Consider the following 19,511-nt stretch of genomic DNA (forward strand, 5'->3'; position numbering starts at 1 on the left):
GACACCTGGTGGACACATCCAGCAGACCATTAGCAACCAGCCAGCCATTGGGTGTCCCCTGCCCAGCTTGATCTATGCCCTTAAAGCTTAGCAAAAAATTCCAAAGGAATATAAAGAGATTAGACTGAATCAAGTCTTTGATTTTGAGGTGTCTCACTCACCTGATTCAGTAGTGAGCTGAATATGCCCCATCTCCTCAGAATTTTTATAACAGGCCTGTGTGTACTGCATCACCTTTTGTGAGTGTATGATGTGGCCAAAGACCAGCATCCTCCCCAGCTAGAGTTTGGGCTCCTACTCAGATGACTCCTGTGGTAGCTGGTCAACCTCCACCCCTCCCAGTGGTAGAACCTGGCCTGTTTTTTGCATCTTAGAGTCTGTGGCAGGGAAGATGTTGGGATGCATGTATTCCCTCAGGGACCGTGACATTGACCCCTTTGGCTCAATCCAAGAACGACCTTGTACTGGGACCCCGGCCTTAGCAAACCCCTTCCTAATGGTTTATGAAGGCAGAAGAGTGGGGCAGCCTCCACTGACCTTTTCTACCTTCACAAGGCTGATTTTATAACTTCTGTTCCCTTTTGAGGCTGACTTCCATCTTCCTTTCCTCTTTGTTTTCCTGGATTTGGCATATTGGACACGGGGGCAAAGGCTGCCAACTGTTACTTGCCCTGCCCAGCTCCAGGGCCATCTCCCACAGTGAAAGCTCAACCAAGGAGGAGGAAGGAGATCAGGGCAGGGCCTTTGACACCTCTGAGAATCCTGAAGCCCATCCATGAAGACGAAGCCAACACACCAGTCCTGACAAACACCAGTTCTGGGTCCAGGCTGTGTGGGAGGGGCAGCGGCCTGGAAGATGACGGGGCCCGGCCTGCCATTAGGTGACTCAGTGCGTTTCCCAGCACCTCAGCTAGGAAGCAGGGACAAGAGCTACCGCCTTTATTTATTTTTTCCTCTTGGGGTGGGACTGTTCTGCTTTGGCACCAGGTGTTTAATGAAGGCACAGGAAAGCCTTCATTAAACACCTCCCTGCCTGTGATCTCATCAGCTGGAGTACAGCTTCAGCCAGAGAAGCAGAACCCCAGAGCCTGAACAAGCTTCCGAGATGTCCCAGGCCATTGGCCTTGGAGTAAGACCTGCTTGGGTTTAAACCCTAGCTCCTCTGGGTCTCAGTTTACAATATGTAAAATAGAGGTAATAATTCTAGCTTCACAGGCTGGTTGTGAGGATTGAGGGAGGTAATGTATGTAAAGCACTTAGCACAGTGCTCTAGCTCAATAAATGGTAGTTATTATTAATACTCTCCCTTCCTGAGTGGCAGTACAGTAGTGGTTAATAGTGTGGTTTCTGGAGTTAGACAATCCAGATTGGGTGGGTTTGAATCTTGATCACCTCTTTCTAGTTGAATGGCTTTGGACAACTTCATCTGGCTGAGTCTGTTTCCTTATTTGTAAAATGAGGACAACAGTAACTATCTCATGGGGGTTATTGTGAAGATGAAATCATGCAGACCAGGTGTTCAGCACTAATTCCAGTACATACAGATTGCACAACAAAAGTGAACTACTCTTATTATCATTTTTTTCAACTCCATATCCTTCAGAGTCTAGCTTAAGGTGCTGTCCTTCCCACAAACCCATTAGTTCCTTCTCTGATCTTCATTGATTTGGGTAATTCTTACACTCCATCATGCATTGTTTCTTTTTATGTTGGTCTCCCTTCGTATAACTGGACCTCCTAGGCTCACCTTGCTCTCACCTTGAGGTGTCTTGCATGTTATTCTTGTGTTCAGAAAACCCACAAATCCAATCCTATAGGCATTGGAATTAGAATTACATTGTACATTACACAGCAAAAGTTCCTACAATTGTTTATAAAACAGTTGTTATTTTCTTTAAGTTTCTACTCCCTGAGCAGTTGCCCATTCCTATTTCTCTCCTTTTTGAGCGAGTACCCCTTCCAGCCTGCATTTCTCTCCAAGTCTCCCAGTGTGTGTGTGTGTGTGTGTGTGTGTGTGTGTGTGTGTGTGTGTGTGTGTGTGTGTGTGTGTGTGTGTGTGTGTGTGTTTGAGTGTACACACACACACACAGACGCGAGGGAACTTCAAAAAGCTGATGGAAAGATTCATATTATCTTTTAATTACATTTTCCCATGAACTTTTTGAAGCATCCTCATATATGGTGGACTCTACTTCTTGGGGGTCGCAGGGTGAGAAAAACACGAACACATGTATATATAAATATATGCTCAGATATATATCAAAATATGCAATCCCCTTGGTGCCACCAACGCATCTATCCATTCATCCAATATTTCAGCGCCCACTCTTCCCGGAAGCAAGCTGTCTGTTGGGATAAGCAAGGAATAAGAGGTTCTAGCTCTCATGGGACTTAAATTCTGCTAGAGGAAGACAGGAACAGGTGTAATAAAAGTTCAGCTAATGAAGTGCTGTAGAAACAGCATTGGGCTTCATGAGAAGGTGATGAAGAAGGAACAGAGTAATATTCTGCTGAGTGGTCGGCGGTGGACTCGGAGGTGAAATATGAGCTCATTTTATAAACGGAAACACTGAAACATGGACACTTGAAGGGAACTAGGGGCTGAAAACCTGGAGGTAACTTCTCACCCACCGCGGCACAGTTACGAAGAGCCTCAAAGGACTTCAACCCACCCGTCGCGGGGCCGACGGCGCCGGCGCAGAAGGACAACGCCATGCTGACGTCATCGCGCCGGGCTCGGACCGCCCCCTGGAAGGCCGGCCCCGCCCCCGCCCCGCCCCGCGCTCCCGCGCATGCTCCGAACTCCGCCCCCGTGCGTCACAGAATGGCCTCGGACACCCTGGCAGCCCCTGACGTGTCGGGGAGGAGCCGGGCGTGGAGCTGCACGGAGTGGAGCTCAGGGCTGCTGAGGGGAGCGGAGCTGAGCGGCTGGGCGGGCCTGGCCAGGCCAGCCGAGCAGAGACGTCGGTCGAGCAGCGGCGAACATGCGCTTTTGACACACTGGAGGTGAGCCTGCTGTGCGGGGCCGCTCCCGAGGGGGCCGAGGCCTGCCCTTGGGGTGCCTGCCCGGCCCTGGGGCTGTGTCTGAGGCCCTACCGGGGCGAGCCGGGCCGGGGACGGTTCTGGGATTTGCAGTCCGGGGGCAAGTGTTCCAACCGCTCTAACTGTCCCCTCCCCACCCTGGTCCAAGATGTGGCCCACCAGGGGCGCGTGCAGGGGAGAGAGCCCGGCGGCCTCCGGAGGATGTGTCCCCGTCCTGGGGTGGGGTGAGGGATGGCGGGGTCGGAGGCCGGGACGTGGCACCGTGGGCCGGGCGCTGGTGGCGCGAGGAGTGGCTCAGTCGGAGGTGGCAGCGGCGCGCCCAGTCCTCCCCCTCTACACTTCCCCAAACCCCTTCAGCTGCGAGGGTTGTTTGAGCCGGGCTGGGTTTTGATCTCTCGGCGCCTCTCTCCCGCCGGGGGCGAGGGCAGGAGCTGACCGCATTGAGTTTGGATTGGCATCCCCGTGACTTCCCTTCCGGAACTGCTAATCACTAACACTTCCCCCCCCCCGCGCCCCTTGGAGTTAGGAAAGTGTCACCAGCGGGGTCGGGTTGCTTGTGCTCGCCTCTGTTTTTGCTGGTAAGCCACGAAGGAGCCCTTTACGTCTTGCCAAGGAAGTGAGGGTTCTTTGAGTACTGATGATTGCATTCCGTGTCTGTAGCGCCTTTGTACCTTTCAGGACACTCTCGCTATCTCTTTTGCACCTCGTCACCCTCTGGTGGTGACTGGTTCTGTTATCGACATTTGACGAATGAGGAAATTGAGCCGGGGGAAGGGTGCAGGGTAATTAAGTGATTTATACTTGGTGTGTGGCTTAGCTCGGATCAGAATTTACATTTCTAAGCTCTAAGTTCTGGTTTCTTTTCGTGGGATTGTTAATACCCCTCTCAGCTAGAAAGCAAGGCAGAAAACTTGACTTGCCGAATATATACCGGAAGCTAACAGATGACTTATTCAATTCTTTTTGAGCATATTGACCTAACATAAGAACTGCTGCTCAGTTATGAAAAAAAATCTTACTCTGAAGCTTGTTCAAGGGTTACTGGTTAATTATTTTGTCTGAAAAATTGTATTGCTCTTAATGCACTTATGGGGTAATGGCTTTGCGAAATCATGAAGCTGGTGGGCAAAATGTGACATTAAGTCATGGGTTGAAGAGAAGTAAAGGGAAACTGAGTTATCTCTTCTGAATTATTATTAAAATCATTGTTATTTAAAATCGGAGTGCATAAGGAACAAAGAAAACCCTTGGCTAGCTCTGGTTAGATGGTGATGGATCCAAATAGAAATTGCTAAATTTTCTGAAGCTATTGTTCTGTTCTGACCTTTTAAATTAAATACAATAAGGAGCACTTTTATTAAGTAGAAACCTCAGTAAAAACTTACATCTTTCTTTCATGACATCTGCAAAACTTATTTTTATTTTCATTTTAAATCAAGCTGAGATAAATTTGGTTACTAATTCTTAAAATCACTTCTGATGTAAGTTTGCAAGCACTCCATAAGGCAGAAAGAGAAGTTCGATTGTCAGGACCAAAAGAGAGCCCATATTTATGACAGACTGTGAAAAGTTAGTATCACCTTTGGAAGAAATAGAATTTCAGTAAAAAACATGTTTTACCTACAGTGAGTTCTGAAAGAACTCTTCCAGCCTCATTAGTCCATTCTACTGTTAACAAGAAGGTAATATCATATAAAATAGGTGTTCTTACCATTGTACAAAGAGCAGTTTCCTTGTAAGTAAGGCATTTTGGACTGGCTGTTTTAAACCTTAGTGAGTTGTCAGTTGCTAGGTATCTGAAGGTCGTAGACTGTATGATAATACCTGATGTAAAAGTTATACTTTTGAGACTCATATTCCATTCGTACGAGACCTAGTATTAAGGGAGGATGAGCGGGGGAGGAATAGAGAATACATAATTATCTGCTTTCATTCCAGTTTCAGAAAATTGTAGATGTACCATTAGAACATTTTTTTTAGCGGTATATTTTTGCATGTTGGCTGACTTTCTATAGCCTTAATATCTCCAGTTACAAAGTTTCAAATAACACAGTGAACACATCCTCCCAGTGTAACCTGAAGCAAACTGAACAAACTGTCCTTACAGCCCCTGAAACAGTCTTTTAAATATCTGCAGTGGTAGCAAATTTCTGTTATTTACAAAGAATCTGGTTTTTAAAGAGGGAAGTCTGCTAAATAAAATTAGAGTGATAAAGCTGGATCATAACAGGTAGGAAGGGATAGAAATGATTGTGACCACAAAGTAAGAACTTTTTGCTTAGTTCTTAATCTGGCTCTTCAAGGCTATTCCGAAAGAGTTTTAGAAATGTTTTCAGTAATGGTGGTATCACTGGAATATGCATATAGCTTCCTGAAATTGTTCACTTTAAGGAATCACTTGTATGTTTTAAATTTCTGAAACCTGTTTACTTCATGGTCATACTTCAAAAGTCCACTATTGAACTACCAATTTTTTTATAATTTAATGAACATTTATGCTGTATTTACTATCTGCCAGCCTCTTTTCTAAGTACTTCACAAATATTAATTCACTTAATCTGTGTAACAATCTCATTTTGATGATTATCTCCATTTTACAGGTGAGGAAATGGGGCACTGAGTAGTTAAGTAACTTGCCAAGTTTACCCAACTAGTGAGTAGAGGAGTCTACTTTCAAACCCCGGCAGTTCGGTTTCAGGGTCTGGGCTTTTCTCCACTGCTGTGCTGCTCCTATGACTTATTCTTGGTTAAATGTTTTTCTTTTTTTTTTTTTTTCTGGGAAAGAGAATGGTTATTTTAGTAAAACATTTCTGGCCCAGGTTATAATACTATTTGAAGGGTCAGTAAGCAAGTTGTGAAAGTAGCCTGGTGATTAGAAAAATTGTGGTCAACATTCAGTTCACATAAGGTTCAACAAGAAAATGAAGTGTGTGGGAAGTAAAAACATTAAAATAATTTTGCTGGAGTTATTTGACATTGAAGAAAGTAGTTGGACAGAGAGGATGCAAGAAATAGAATTAGATTCCAAAGAAGTTTCCTGCAAAAGGCTATTTAAAACCTAGTCATTGGGGACACTAATGGAAAAGCTGGTAGTGATATTAAGAATATGTCCCTGTTCAAGATCTGAAAGTCAGAGACAAATGGATATTTCTCAGTGCACCCAAAGGTGTAAACAGTGCTGTTCCTCAGAGATCACTACTTAGCTGACGGTGCTTCGAAGCAATAACTGCCCATAGGTCCTCTGATACTGTATAAATGGGTCAAAACAACAAAAAACAGCCTATACACAGAAAAGTTTCAAAGTGGGCATTTGAATAACATTTATAGATTTAAAAAAAAAAAAAATCCTAACTCTATTTGTAGAAGGATTGACTCCACATTCAAATATATCCAAATAAATGTTAGATGTCAAGGAAGGCATCTAACAGTCATTAGGAATTTCCATAAGGACACTAGCCTGTGGACCACACTATCAGCAATATCATCAAATGCTGCATAGTAACAGAGAGAGTACTGAAAACCCAGAAGATAAATTATTCTACCAGTGAATAAAATGTCCAGTGCTGAAGTAGCACAAAGTCACTCAGCTCCAGAAAGGCATGTCGGTAATCTAGGGGCATATATGACAACAGGCATGACAACAAAATATTTAAAGGACTGAAATGGTTGCTAAATGATTGTAGGCTAAAAAGACTATATTCACTTTGGGAAGATCAAGGCTGAGAGGTATTATCATCAAAGTTTACAAAATCAGAAAGGGCAGAAAAGAGAATACAAACTTATTCACCAAATCCTGGAAACTTACAGGGGAGTAACACGTGAAATTTATGGCAAATTTAAGGTCAAAAATAGGAATATTGATGGCTATAATGTTATAGAACCTATCCCATGTGCTTAAAGTAATATAAAGTAAGTACATGAAAAATTTTAGACTTGAAATCATTAATTTATTTTATTTTACTTTTTTGTCTTTTTTTGTGACCGGCCGCACCGTGCTCAGCCAGTGAGCGCACTGGCCACCCCTATATAGGATCCAAACCCGCGGCGGGAGCACTGCTGCACTCCCAGCGCCGTACTCTCCTGAGTGCGCCACGGGGTCGGCCTGAAATCATTAATTTAAAAAAAAATTTATATAAGGATTAAGACTTCCACTGATTTTTTTCCCCTGAGGTTTTCAGTTGTACTTTTTCTTATTGATAAAGAGTATGTGCCTTCACCACAGCCTCAGATTTATGCAGTGTCTCAGTCATGCTGTCCATTCTATGGATTCCTCATTTTTCTTGGAGCCATCCATGTTTCTGAGTTGCTGTCTGGGCCTGATGGACAAGGCTTCATCCTGGGACTTCTCTTCATCACGGTCCTGGGCTGGAGCCACTATTTCGTGCATCCTCTGTTGTCCAGGTCATGATTTTCTCCCTTATTTTGTAACTGTCTCAGGAAGTGTGTGGGAGGTAACCCTCCTGAGTTCTTGTATGAGAAAAAATTTCTCTCATTTTCCTGAATTATCTGTTTCCTCTCAGATCAGTAGATCCTAGGATTTTCTTATTAATGCTACTGCGTTTTCTCATTTGTCTGGTGGTTTTTGGTTGTCCATTTATATTTAAGACTGAAGGACTGGATGATGATTATTTGAGGTAGCTAGTGTGCAGTGGTATTTCCAAGGTTCTCCCCATTGGGTCCCATCAGCTCCCTGTTCTTTGATGTGGAGCCCATACAAGTGACTGAGTGTGGTTTGGCATGCATCAGACTGCTAATTTTGTACAACTGAGAATGCTTGGTTTTATAATCTTGGTTTAATACATGGTGGTGCATTGTGAGGTAGAAATAAACTACACACAAACTATTTTACTTACTCCACTCTTAAAATAGGAATTTAGATGCTAATAAAGGAAAGTGGTACTTTGAAAGTAAAGAGGAAATAATGAAAGAAAGATTATAAGTCAATTAAGATATTTATCGAAGAGGGGTTTATAAATAAGACACAGGTCCTGCCCTCAAGGAGCTAGCTGGAAAGACTTAACCCCTTTCCTCTTCAAATGTTTCTTATTTAAGGTAGAGTAGCAGCAGAACCTTGCTTCTTGTGTCACCCCTGGTCTTCATAACATTTTGCAAAACCATAATTTATTGGATTGTATATCAGAAACTGAATATTTGAGCTGCACAATGATATGTAGGTGTTCAAATGGTAGCATCTACTGAAGACCAGTGTGCATGAGTTTATAATCAGCCTCTTTAGGGCTGGATTTATAGATTTCAAATGTAATCACAACTTTTCGGGCATTGTGGGGAAAGACCTTATGTAGAGCATTCAAGGGACACAGGGATTGTTGCTCATCCCTAGATGCTTTTCTCGTATGTCCTGTAATTCTACCTTCATCTGAGTTGTTAATATGAAATACGTCCCTCCCCTCAAAGAGACTCAGGCAGCAACTCTAAGGAGTTATTGATACCACGTGACAGTGCCTGTAGGTGCTTTGGATCTTCTTTTGAAATACAGATACCTCTTGCTGCTGGATGGCCCCATCCTCATTCACACACCTCATTCACACAGTTACAAATAAGATTATCCCTACATCTGGGAAAGTGGAGTGGGTATTGGGAACTTTGATGAAGGGATAGGGTTATAAAAATAATCAGTATTATTTACTAAATAGCAAACATATTTGAAGAAACATTATAAGTCATCCAGTATAGTTCAAACCCTCCTTAGGTGAAAAAACTCAGACCCTCCCAAGAGATTAAGCAGTTTGTGTTAAGTAATTTAATGGTGGAGTTGGAACCCTAGAACACAGCCTCAACAGGACTCCAAGCAAGCCCTGTGGGGTTTACGTTTTAAAGTGCTGTCATGCTCTAAAGGTATCTCCAAGGGTGGAATAATGCAGACAAAAGTGTGCTAGTAAAAGTGTGCTAGTCGGATTGGAGGAGGGTGTCTTTCATCAATAAGTATTTATCCAGTGCTTAACAATGTCTGACATAGTAGATGTTCAGTAAATGTTTGTAAGATTAAGCACTTTCTCTGAGCAAGGTGTTATGCATGGTGCCGTGAAGGGATGCAAAGTATGTCAAGGATCCATTTCTTTCAAAGAACTTTCAAGATGATTGGTAATTTAAGATAATTGGAAGACTGACTAACAGATGTCAGGGTAATAATAGATGGTGTGGTCAGGAAAGAGTTGATTGAAAAAGAAATTTGCAGTAGTCCTCAAAGGAATTAAACTAAGTGTATACAGTTACATTTGAGTTTTATTTCATTAAAAACCACTCTTATACGTCTTTGGTATCCCCACCCTGAAATTGGAACACTATATTTATTCTTGTTTGTGACTGGGTTTTTCCTAAACCTTCACGAGTGGATCGTGCTAGGTGAACTCCAAATTCTCTACATCTCCAGGTTTTTAATTTATTTTTAAAGTTGGTCTCGAGTCCTTGCTGCCTAGTATGGATTAGTTGAATCAATTATGGTTTAATTCAGTAAATATTGAGTATCTACTATTGTGCAGGCATTGTGCTGTGACAAAAATAAGACTAATACACAGCATAGTAGGGGGTGCAAAGGTGTAAGCAAACACATTGCTACGTGTTAAGTGAAAGCACTTGTGGGGGATAGCAGTAGCCAAGAGCACAGGAGATTTTAATGCTAACCAGGTGAGAGCAGGAAAGGCTTTCTGGAAAAGGTGACAGCTAGACTTTAAGGATAAAAGGAGCTTTCCAAATGCAAGGAAGGGAGAGCCCTTCCAGATAGAGAAAACATCCATGCATGCTCATGGTGTGTTAAGACAGTTTTGAACAGTATTGCAGGAATATAAAGTAGGATGCTTGGGGGAGGGGGTGGCAGGAAATGATAGGCATGAATCTAGAATGGGCCTGAAGCCTTTGGTATTCCATCTGGCCTGACAATCACTTGGGAGTTTTAGGTAGCTAGTCCAAATGAAAGGTTAACTAAAAAGACCCCCCCCCCCCCCAACCAAATGCCTTGGGAGAAGAACTAAGATGAAAAATCATTGAAGTTGGAGATTAGTGCATGTAAAGCTATAAGACTATGCCAGTTTTCAAGTAAAGATAGTCATAACTAAAGCCAAAATGTTTCATTATTTTAGTTATACTAAGTTTCCATTTGTATTGTCAGGGCTAGGGCTCAGACCCTTAAAACCTATTGTACAGGCTGGGTCACCAGACCCCTCACACGCAGGTCCATGCTAGGTAATTGGAGAAAGATCCCAGGAGCCTTCAGCAGATGACACAAGCTCAGTCCTCAGCAGTGGCAGCAGCAGCTTACCGGTCCAGCAGCTCACAGGTCTGGTGGTGGCAGTGGCCTCTTGGAGGGTCCCGGGGGCCCTGGCAGCAACAGCTTGCAGCAACAGCCTCCAGTAGCGGCCTCCCCATGCCCCCCGGGGGGCATCCCAGGGATAGGGGGGTGGTGTGGATCAGAGCCACTCATCCTTTATACTTAAGTCCATAACCCAGGACACCTGGGTGCATGTGTGCAATTACATTAGACGATAATCAAGGAGCACCTGGGTGCATGTGCATATTTACATCAAGTGTTCAGCAAGATTCTGAACATCTGAGGGGCCCTGACCATTTTCCCCAGCAATCCACCCTTGCAGGATCCCTCGCTGTACAATCTTCACGTTCAGAATCTTCCATTGTGTTCCCTTAGTGATGATAACTGACCCTTGCATTCACATATTACAGATTGCATCCCAACAGTCTCAAAAGTCTTTAGCTTATTCCAGCACCAACTCAAAAGTCCAAAGTCCAAAGTCTCATCTGAGACTAAAGGCAAAACTCCTTTCAGCTGTGTACCTGCAAAAATCTAAAACAAATTTACTTCCAAGATACAGTGGGACAGACACTGGGTACACATTCCCATTCCAAAAGGGAGGAATAGACAGGAAAAACAGGCCCCCAAATCTGAAACCCAAACAGGGCAAATATTAAGCATACTGGGGCATCTGGATCCCCAAAGCATTGGGCAGCTGTGTTCCTACAGCTCTGCCAGGTACAGCCCATTGAGCTGCCCTCGTGCCTGCAGCTTTTCCAGGCCAGCAGCCCCACAGTTCTGGGCTCCTGGAGGCAGCCCTGCTGTCCCAGCTGCACTAGACATTTCCCAGTAGGTGACCTCTGCAGTGGCTCCACCCCTGAAGCAGGTCTCTGCCTGAGTCCCCAGGCTTTTCCATACATCCTCTGGAATCTGGGTGGAGGCTGCCACACCTCCACTGCTCTCACGTTCTGCTGGCCTGCAAACTTAACACAATGTGAGTGTCACCAAGGTTTTCGACTTTATGCTCTCTGGAGCTGCTGAACTAATCACACTTGGGACCGCCTGAGCCAGATCTGCTCCAGCTAGAGTGGCTGGGATGCAGGGAGCAGTTTCCCGAGGGCAGTGGTGCCCCAGGTCTGTCCTCCAGAGAAACTCAGTTCTCTTAGGCCTATGGGTCTATGATGGGAGGGGCGCGCTCCCAAACTTCTGAAATGCCCACAGGGCCTTTTCTCATTGTCTTGGCTATTAGCATCTAGCTGCCCCATCCTGGCTCTTGAATCACTTTTATCAGCTCTGCTTACACCGGCTATTCACTCAGTCTCAGGCAGTTCTGCAGCATTCACCCACACAGTTTGAACAACTGTATTCACTCAGTCCATCAAGGAGTGTCTGCCCTACCCCTGTGCATATCTGTGGCTATTCTGTTACCGCTGCTACAGAGACAGGCGACTGGTAAAGGAGACTAACTTTTCCGCCTTCTCATCAGGTGAAAACATACTTGAAATTCTGCAGGGGCATCCATCCTCGGGTCATCTGTCCATCTGCATATGGCACTCTTTTCTCGGGTTTATACGGCACCTGTTGAGCCATTGGGTTTAAGCGGCACCCTTCGAGCCATTTGCCTTCAGACAAATGCAACATGTGTTTACTACATCTTCCCCAAAGCACATTATGCCATCCACCTTCTCGGGTTTAAGTGGTACCTGGTGAGGCATTTGCCTTTGGGCAAATGTGACATGAGTTTACCACATTGTTTCCAAAGCACTTTACACCATCCACCACTAGGCCCCATAGCTGTAGCAGCTGGGGGCTCTCCCTGTTTCTGCCACTTTGTTTCCCCAAGCCAACCAATTTGACCTGTGTATATGGGACATAGGTAGTGAATTGGGTCACCTGTGGGTTGTCTACCAGTCCGCCCTGTCCCATAGGCTGCTCATGCTTCACTTTTTGATGAGCAGGTCATGCCAGGAGACGCATAGTCTCCCCCAGCTCACCATCGTGTTCATCATATGTCTTCGGTGTCGGAAGCAAGGATGATCCATTGCTGTAGTTCAGCCTCCAGGGCATGTATCCACACTTCCAACCTGTCTGCTTTCTGCTGCAAGTCTTGAAACTGTGATGCTTCATGGGGTTTCTAGTCCATGTTGACTCGCAGTACAGGGAACAACAGCCAGACCCTGTTCAACTGGAAAGCGGCCACTGGGCACCACATACCCAAGGGTAGCCACATTTCCTCCCTGTCCCAAGGGGCTTTCTGCTTCTTTACCTGCTTGGCATCCTGCAATGACTACTCAAATTGCCCGGCTCTTTTACCTGCCTGGAATCCTGCCATAACTACGCTAATTACAAAGCTACACGACTATGCCTGTTGTCAAGTAAGGAAAATCATAACTAAAGCCAAAATGTTTCATTATTTTAGTTATGCTAAGTTTCCATTTGTATTGTGTCAGGGCTAGGGCTCAGACCCTTCAAACCCATTGTACAGACTGGGTCACAAGACCCCTTACATGCCAGGCTGGGTCACCAGATCCCTCACACGCAGGTCCACGCTAGGTAACTGAGAAGGATCCTGGGAGCCATCGGCAGATGACATGAGCTCAGTCCTCAGCAATGGCAGCAGTAGCTTACAGGTCCAGCAGCTCACAGGTCAGGCAGTGGCAGTGGCCTCTTGGAGGGTCCTGGGGGCTCTGGCAGCAACAGCGTGCAGCAACAGCCTCCAGCAGCAGTAGCGGCCTCCCCATGGCCCCCCACCCACCCTGGGGGCATCCCAGGGGTCGGGGGGTGGTATGGATCAGAGCCACTCATCCTTTATACTTAAGTCCATAACCCAGGACACCTGGGTGCACATGCACAATTACATTAGACAGCAACCAAAGAGCACCTGGGTTCACGTGCATATTTACATTAAGTGTTCAGCAAGATTCTGAACATCTGAGGCGTCCTGACCATTTTCCTATATTTTCCCCAACAGTTGGCTTTGGAGGAAACTTTGGACTTAGATAATTAACAGGAAGTTTTTAGAAATGTGATAACAGTATTTGAAATGTGGTGCCTGATCTCCTAGTAGGGTCACCTGCCATAAAACGTTCCAAGTAGGTGTTTTGAAGCAGTTGTCCGAGGGAGGGCATGCAATAGCAGCATCTCTGACAATGTGCTTGTTTCTGTCACCTGATTCCCAGAAAACCAACTGGCCATAAACCAATTGCTAGAACTCTGTGTGCAGGATGATACTGTGGGGCCAAGTCACCCACAACCTAGTGCCGCAACCAGAGTGCCTCATGTGGCTTCGTACCAAAGACTTTGTTGATCTTGTCTCCCCTCATGACCTCATCCACAATATTGGTGGTCCCTGAGAATAGGGCAATGAAGCAGTTTATGTGCCTGACTTATATGAAAGAGTAAACCACTCTTAGAATCTTCCATGTTTAACTCTCCAGAATGCTGCAGATTTAGTGTTGTTCCAGATTTTATACTTTGACTTAGATTCCTACGTTCTCTATTTGTAACAGTTTGTCTGTAAAATTTCACAGGCTTTCTTGATCATGGATGGTGAAGATATACCAGATTTTTCAAGTTTAAAGGAGGAAACTGCTTATTGGAAGGAACTTTGCTTGAAGTATAAACAAAGGTAATGTTGAAAAACTTACTGAAAACAGGGAGGGCATTTGGAAACAACATTTCTAGCCTGTGCTTTTTTTTTTTTTTTTTTTTTAAACAGCTAAATTTAGGATTTCAGATTTTGGATTGAGATTCTAGAAATAGTCACAACATTAGGCCTGTATTTAAATACTGTGAAAATGCCATACATCTTTATATTCAAATTATTAAACTAGTAGGAACACTGTGTCATCTGTTATTTCTTCTGATAGTTTGCCTCCTTTCATGCTTATTGCTAGACTTGGCCATCTTTGGCCTGCTCTGTGTGCACTGATTCCGCCTCATCAGTTTGGTTGTTTGGGGATTCTGATGAGCTTTCTAGGGCTCCATATAGCAGACTGTAATTCTCTTCAGGCAAGCATTTGAATCAGTGTCTGGAACCAGCAAAGTTTTGAGGGAGGAGGAAGAGCTTCAGGGGTATGGAGCATTTTATAAAGTTTCAATTATTTTACTTAGTTGGGAAAACTTAACTGGACAAGCTTTTTGTCCTTTTAAGCACCAAAACTTGTCTTAAATTTCCTTTTTTTTTTTTTTGTCTTTTTTGTGCCCGGCCGCACTGCGCTCACCCAGGGGAGCGCTGCTACGTTCCCAGCGCCGCACTCTCCCGAGTGCGCCATGGGACTGGCCCTTAAATTTCCTTTTTTTAAAAAATGAAATCTTTCTAAAATATTTATACACTTTCCTACTTTGGTTAACCGAGTTTCCTAAGCCTTATCAAACCTTTTATTACTATTTCATTGTTTTCACTGAAACCAGCTATTCTGTTGTGCCATTGTGAAGGTGTGTACCTGTGGCGTGGGTTCTTAATCTTAATAGGCTGGGGGATCCTATGGAACTCTTCTCAGAATAATGTTTTTAAATGTGTATAATTAAATAATAGAATTACAAAGGAAACCAGTTATATTGAAAAAAGTTATCTAAATATTAAACTAATTTGTGGTATAGTAATACGAGTATGTACTTCTTTATTAGTGCATTAAATAAAAAAGAGCTAGGGGTGAGTGTAATAACTACCTAATTTTGAAATAGTGGTGAGAATAGATGATATTTACAGATATCTGCAACAACTCTATTGTGATGTAAGAATATCTGTGATTTCTATTGAACACAATCGAAGGAAATGCCAAATTTAAGTTCCTTTAGTGAAAATAAAGATACCCCCCCCCCATCTAAGTTCTACGGAGGATGAAGCTAATGGTATTGAACCACACAGACTTTCATAAATAACTGTAATCACTGATTTGTGAGTCCTTTTGGAGTTTAGAACTCATTTTCATTAAACTCTGAGTATATAGAATAAAAGATGCAAAACAAATTGTCTTTATTGTTTAGTATATTTAATGAGAGCATTAGCATTCAGGTAAAAATTGTTGAATCAATATACAATCATCTGCAAGATAATCCTTGTGGTTCCTACTATAACTCGTCTTTCCCACTTTATTTCTGATTAGCTTCCAGGAAGCTCGGGATGAGCTAGTTGAATTCCAGGAAGGAAGCAGAGAATTAGAAGCAGAGTTGGAGGCACAATTAGTACAGGCTGAACAGAGAAACAGAGACTTGCAGGCTGATAACCAAAGACTGAAATATGAAGTGGAGGCACTAAAGGTAATTGTAGCAGTAGAAGCTGGTATCTAATGTGCTGGGTTTTATTAAAATGAGAAGTGTATTTTTTTAGGTGGTGCTTAAGAGTAGCAGATTACAAATATAAAAAAGAGTCTTAAAGTGAACTTTTGAATAAAATATTTTCTTTTATGGAACTAAGGAAAGGTGGTTTAGAGTTTAGGAGTTTACTTTAGAAACTTCTTAGCTGTCACTTTTCTGGCTATAATGTTCCTAGCTATATTGTGTTGTGGTTCCTATAGTTTTCGAAAGCTGTCTTGATTATATTTTCAAAAGCTGCCTGATTATAATTATATGCATTTATTTCATTGTTGTTAATAGCCTCTTCAGGTTTTTTGGAGTTTAGTTTGGGTTAAAATTTTCCCTTCAAAAGAAAGAAAGAATCACAATAATACATTAAACTTGCAAAAAAAAAAGAAAAAAAAGAATAGAACTGTGGTTATTAGAGGTGGGAAAGGGGGAGGGGACAGTTGGCAAGAAACTAAGGGTCACAAAGATTGATTACGTATTGTCCACATGTATTGATATTTTATTCTGTACCCCACAAATATATAATCAATTATCTTTCAATAAAAAAACTGTCAAAAACTGTCAAAAATTTTTTTCCCTTCTTAAAGGGAATTTTCAAGAGTAAAAGCATTAACCTGTTTCTCTGTTCTTCACCACCTGCCTTAGCCAAATACTTATGGGTATTTTCATGTCTGGAGAGCAGGTGGGTTTGGGAAAGGTCAGGAAGGGTATGTAAGGTCTAGGCAATTTGAACTCTGAGTGGCTGTCTACTTCTGTGTGCTTACCCTGGGCTGCATCCAGCCTTAGAACCCAGAGTTTCTGCCATCACATTTGGAAATTTTGAGGCAAGGGTTTCATTATTTTACTGTTTTTTTAAGGGATCCTTATTAGATTTCTTAGAGGAGAATGGTTGACTGTCTGAATTTTGTGAGTGAAGGCACTTAAAGTGAATATGTCATTTAGTTGTTTTTTAAGTATTATAAAAAGGAGAAAGGGAACTCACCCCACAATTCAGATTGTGGGTGAATTCTTTGGACTATTTTCCCTCCTTTAACTTAGGTTACATCCTTTGTTACAGAAGGCTGTATATTGATGACACATTTTCCTCTCTATAACCCATGCCTTCAGGAGAAACTAGAACATCAGTATGCACAGAGCTACAAGCAGGTCTCAGTACTAGAAGATGATTTAAGTCAGACTCGGGCCATTAAGGAGCAGCTGCATAAGTACGTGAGAGAGCTGGAGCAGGCCAATGATGACCTGGAGCGAGCAAAACGGTAACTATGAATGATGTGCATTTTGTCAGACTAACCACGGTTGGCAGTCGGTGATTAAAATCTATATCATTAGGCTTAACCTATCATCTAGATCTTAGTCACTGAACATTGCCTTTTGGTATTTCATGTCACCTGTGACTCATTGGATGGAAAGGAACCAAAAATCTTTATCTCGCCCGATAATGCCCTTCCAAGCTTTTCTCTTTCAATTTTTTCCTTTTTCCTTCTTCTTTCATGTACTGTTGTTGGTCCTAGTGCTTTTTCCTGAAAACATGTCTCATGTGTTTCTCCATCTCCCCTTTGTGTTCTCAATACTGCCATGTTTTCTGTAGCCCTCTCATCTTATTCCTGGATTCTGCAGTTTTCTCCTAACTGATCTGTCTGTCTATTTTTATTCCTTTTCATTCTCTTCTGTTTTAATACTGACAAATTTTCTCAAAATATTGCTTTCATTACTGTTTTCATAAACAATCTACAGTGGGCTGCTATTACTGTTGTCGAGCTTTTCAAGCATCTGTAATTAGTTGTTTCTTAACCATTCCAAACTTAATTCCTTATGTTACAATTACTACATTAAACAGTTATTATGTTACAATTATTGCCTGGTATTTCTTTCCTTAATACTTATGGAGTGACTCCTATGTTACTGACATGATGCTAGGGTTGAGGATACAGAGTTAAGCTAGTCACTGCCCTTGGGGGTGACAGATACGAACATTCACTATGATAAATGCTCTAATAAAAGGAGAGTACAAGCTGTTCTAGGACATAGAGATGGGAGCACCCAGAGCACCTGGGGGAACTGGGGAAGTCTTTGCAGATATTGGAGCTGAGTCTACGAGGAGGAAGAGACGTTAACCAGGTGAAGAGACAGATGCAAAGGCAGGGAAGCAGGAAAGTGCTTGAGGTATTAATATTTTACTTTGATGTGTGTGTGACAGTGTGGCTGAATGAGATAAGACTGGAAGGTGTCTGGGGCCAGGTTGTGAAGAACTGTGTGTGCTATGTTTGAAAGTCACTATAGGCAATGGGGAGTTCTTTAAGACTTTTTTAAACTAAGTATTAGTACCAGATTTTGATCTGAGAAGATAATATTGAGGAATGAGAAGCAGGGAGGAGATGTGAAGACCATTTAGGAGTAATCCAGGAGATGGATAAAGAATTAAGGCAGAAGATTGGAGAAGGTTGGGGCAGAAGATTGAAGAGGAAATTGAGAGACATTTCGGCAGTTGACAGGAATTGATAAGATTGAACGTGGCATTGAGAGTTCTAACTTGAGGGCCGACCCGGTGGCTCACTCGGGAGAGTGCGGCGCTGGGAGCGCAGTGGTGCTCCCGCCATGGGTTTGGATCCTGTATAGGAATGGCCGGTGTGCTCACTGGTTGAGCGTGGTGCGGATGACACCAAGCCAAGGGTTGCGATCCCCTTACTGGTAACCAAAAAAAAAAAAAAGAGAGAGTTCTAACTTGAGGTTAGAGAATTTTATTTCTGTAGTGGACTGCACATGGTCAGAGGGGCACAGAGTAAGTGCATGCTAATATTTGTTGAATGAATGACTGAAAAATGCAGGACGAAGAAAAGTGTTGGCAAGAAATAAATGGACTGGGACCTGGGACTAAGGTTCTAAAACAATTTTAGTTAATTCTTACATATTTTAAAGTGATTGTAAAGTTTTCTTCCTGAAAATGTGTAAACTTGTTTGTATTATGTTTAAAATCCAATGGAGATATAAATAGTGTAGCAAATGGCCTTTCTTTAAGAAACTTTAAGGAATTTAGATGGGAATTTAAGAGAATACTGTGTAGTGAATGGCCCAAATGATAGTAGAGACACTAAATGCCAGCGGAGGTCGTGGGGTGGGTGTGGGGGTGGGGGTGAGATCATCCTCTTTGAACTGAGCCACAGGCTGGCTAGGTGAGAAAATGTCACGAGATACAGTTTTTTTTTTTGTAGTAGCTATTTGCACATTTTATTTATTTAATTCATGGACTCTAATGTCTTTTTTTTTTTTTTTAGGGCAACAATAGTTTCACTGGAAGACTTTGAACAAAGGCTAAATCAGGCCATTGAACGAAATGCATTTTTAGAAAGTGAACTTGATGAAAAAGAATCTTTGTTGGTGTCTGTACAGAGGTTAAAGGATGAAGCAAGAGGTAAAATTTCTAACTTAAAGAATATTTGTCCAGTGCTCGCCAGTTAGCTCAGTTGGTTAGAATGTGGTGCTAATAACACCAGGGTCTGGGGTTCTATCCCTGTACTGCCAGCCACCGAAAAAAAAAACCCAAAAGAAATCCAAACAAGGATATTTATCTATTACCTTACTGCCCCTTAACCAGAGTGCGCTTAAGGATCAACTTTTTTTTTAAGCTGCGCTTTTAATATACTTCTTGAAGCACAGAGCTAAGAAGTGCTTTTAATCTTTTTATTTGATACCTATATTATCAATGCTAAGAGGTAGGCATTACTATCTCCATTGTATAGATGAGAAAACTGAGGCACAGAGAGTATGAGTTTTGTCTGAGGTAATCTCTAATTTTCTTTTTTTATTGAAACATAATTATACATATTTGTGGGTACAGATTTGTGTACAATAGGTGATGATCATGTCAGGATAGTTGGCATATTCGTCATTACAAAATGTA

General features: G+C 42.7%; 1 protein-coding gene across 6 annotated transcripts in view; it reads left to right on the forward strand.

Annotated features, from left to right (window-relative positions):
• Positions 1-2,854: 2,854 nt before the first annotated feature.
• NDEL1 (nudE neurodevelopment protein 1 like 1) overlaps positions 2,855-19,511 on the forward strand; it is a 33,719-nt gene continuing 17,062 nt past the window's right edge. For all 6 annotated transcript variants that reach the window (XM_063111790.1, XM_063111791.1, XM_063111792.1 and 3 more), the window contains exons 1-5: positions 2,855-3,006; positions 13,837-13,934; positions 15,415-15,568; positions 16,721-16,869; positions 18,886-19,022. In XM_063111790.1, the coding sequence (XP_062967860.1) occupies positions 13,849-13,934; positions 15,415-15,568; positions 16,721-16,869; positions 18,886-19,022 (526 nt within the window). In that variant the 5' untranslated portion in view covers positions 2,855-3,006; positions 13,837-13,848. The remainder of the gene's footprint in view (positions 3,007-13,836; positions 13,935-15,414; positions 15,569-16,720; positions 16,870-18,885; positions 19,023-19,511) is intronic.

This window comes from Cynocephalus volans, chromosome 10 (assembly GCF_027409185.1).
Source record: "Cynocephalus volans isolate mCynVol1 chromosome 10, mCynVol1.pri, whole genome shotgun sequence".
Taxonomy (NCBI): domain Eukaryota; kingdom Metazoa; phylum Chordata; class Mammalia; order Dermoptera; family Cynocephalidae; genus Cynocephalus; species Cynocephalus volans.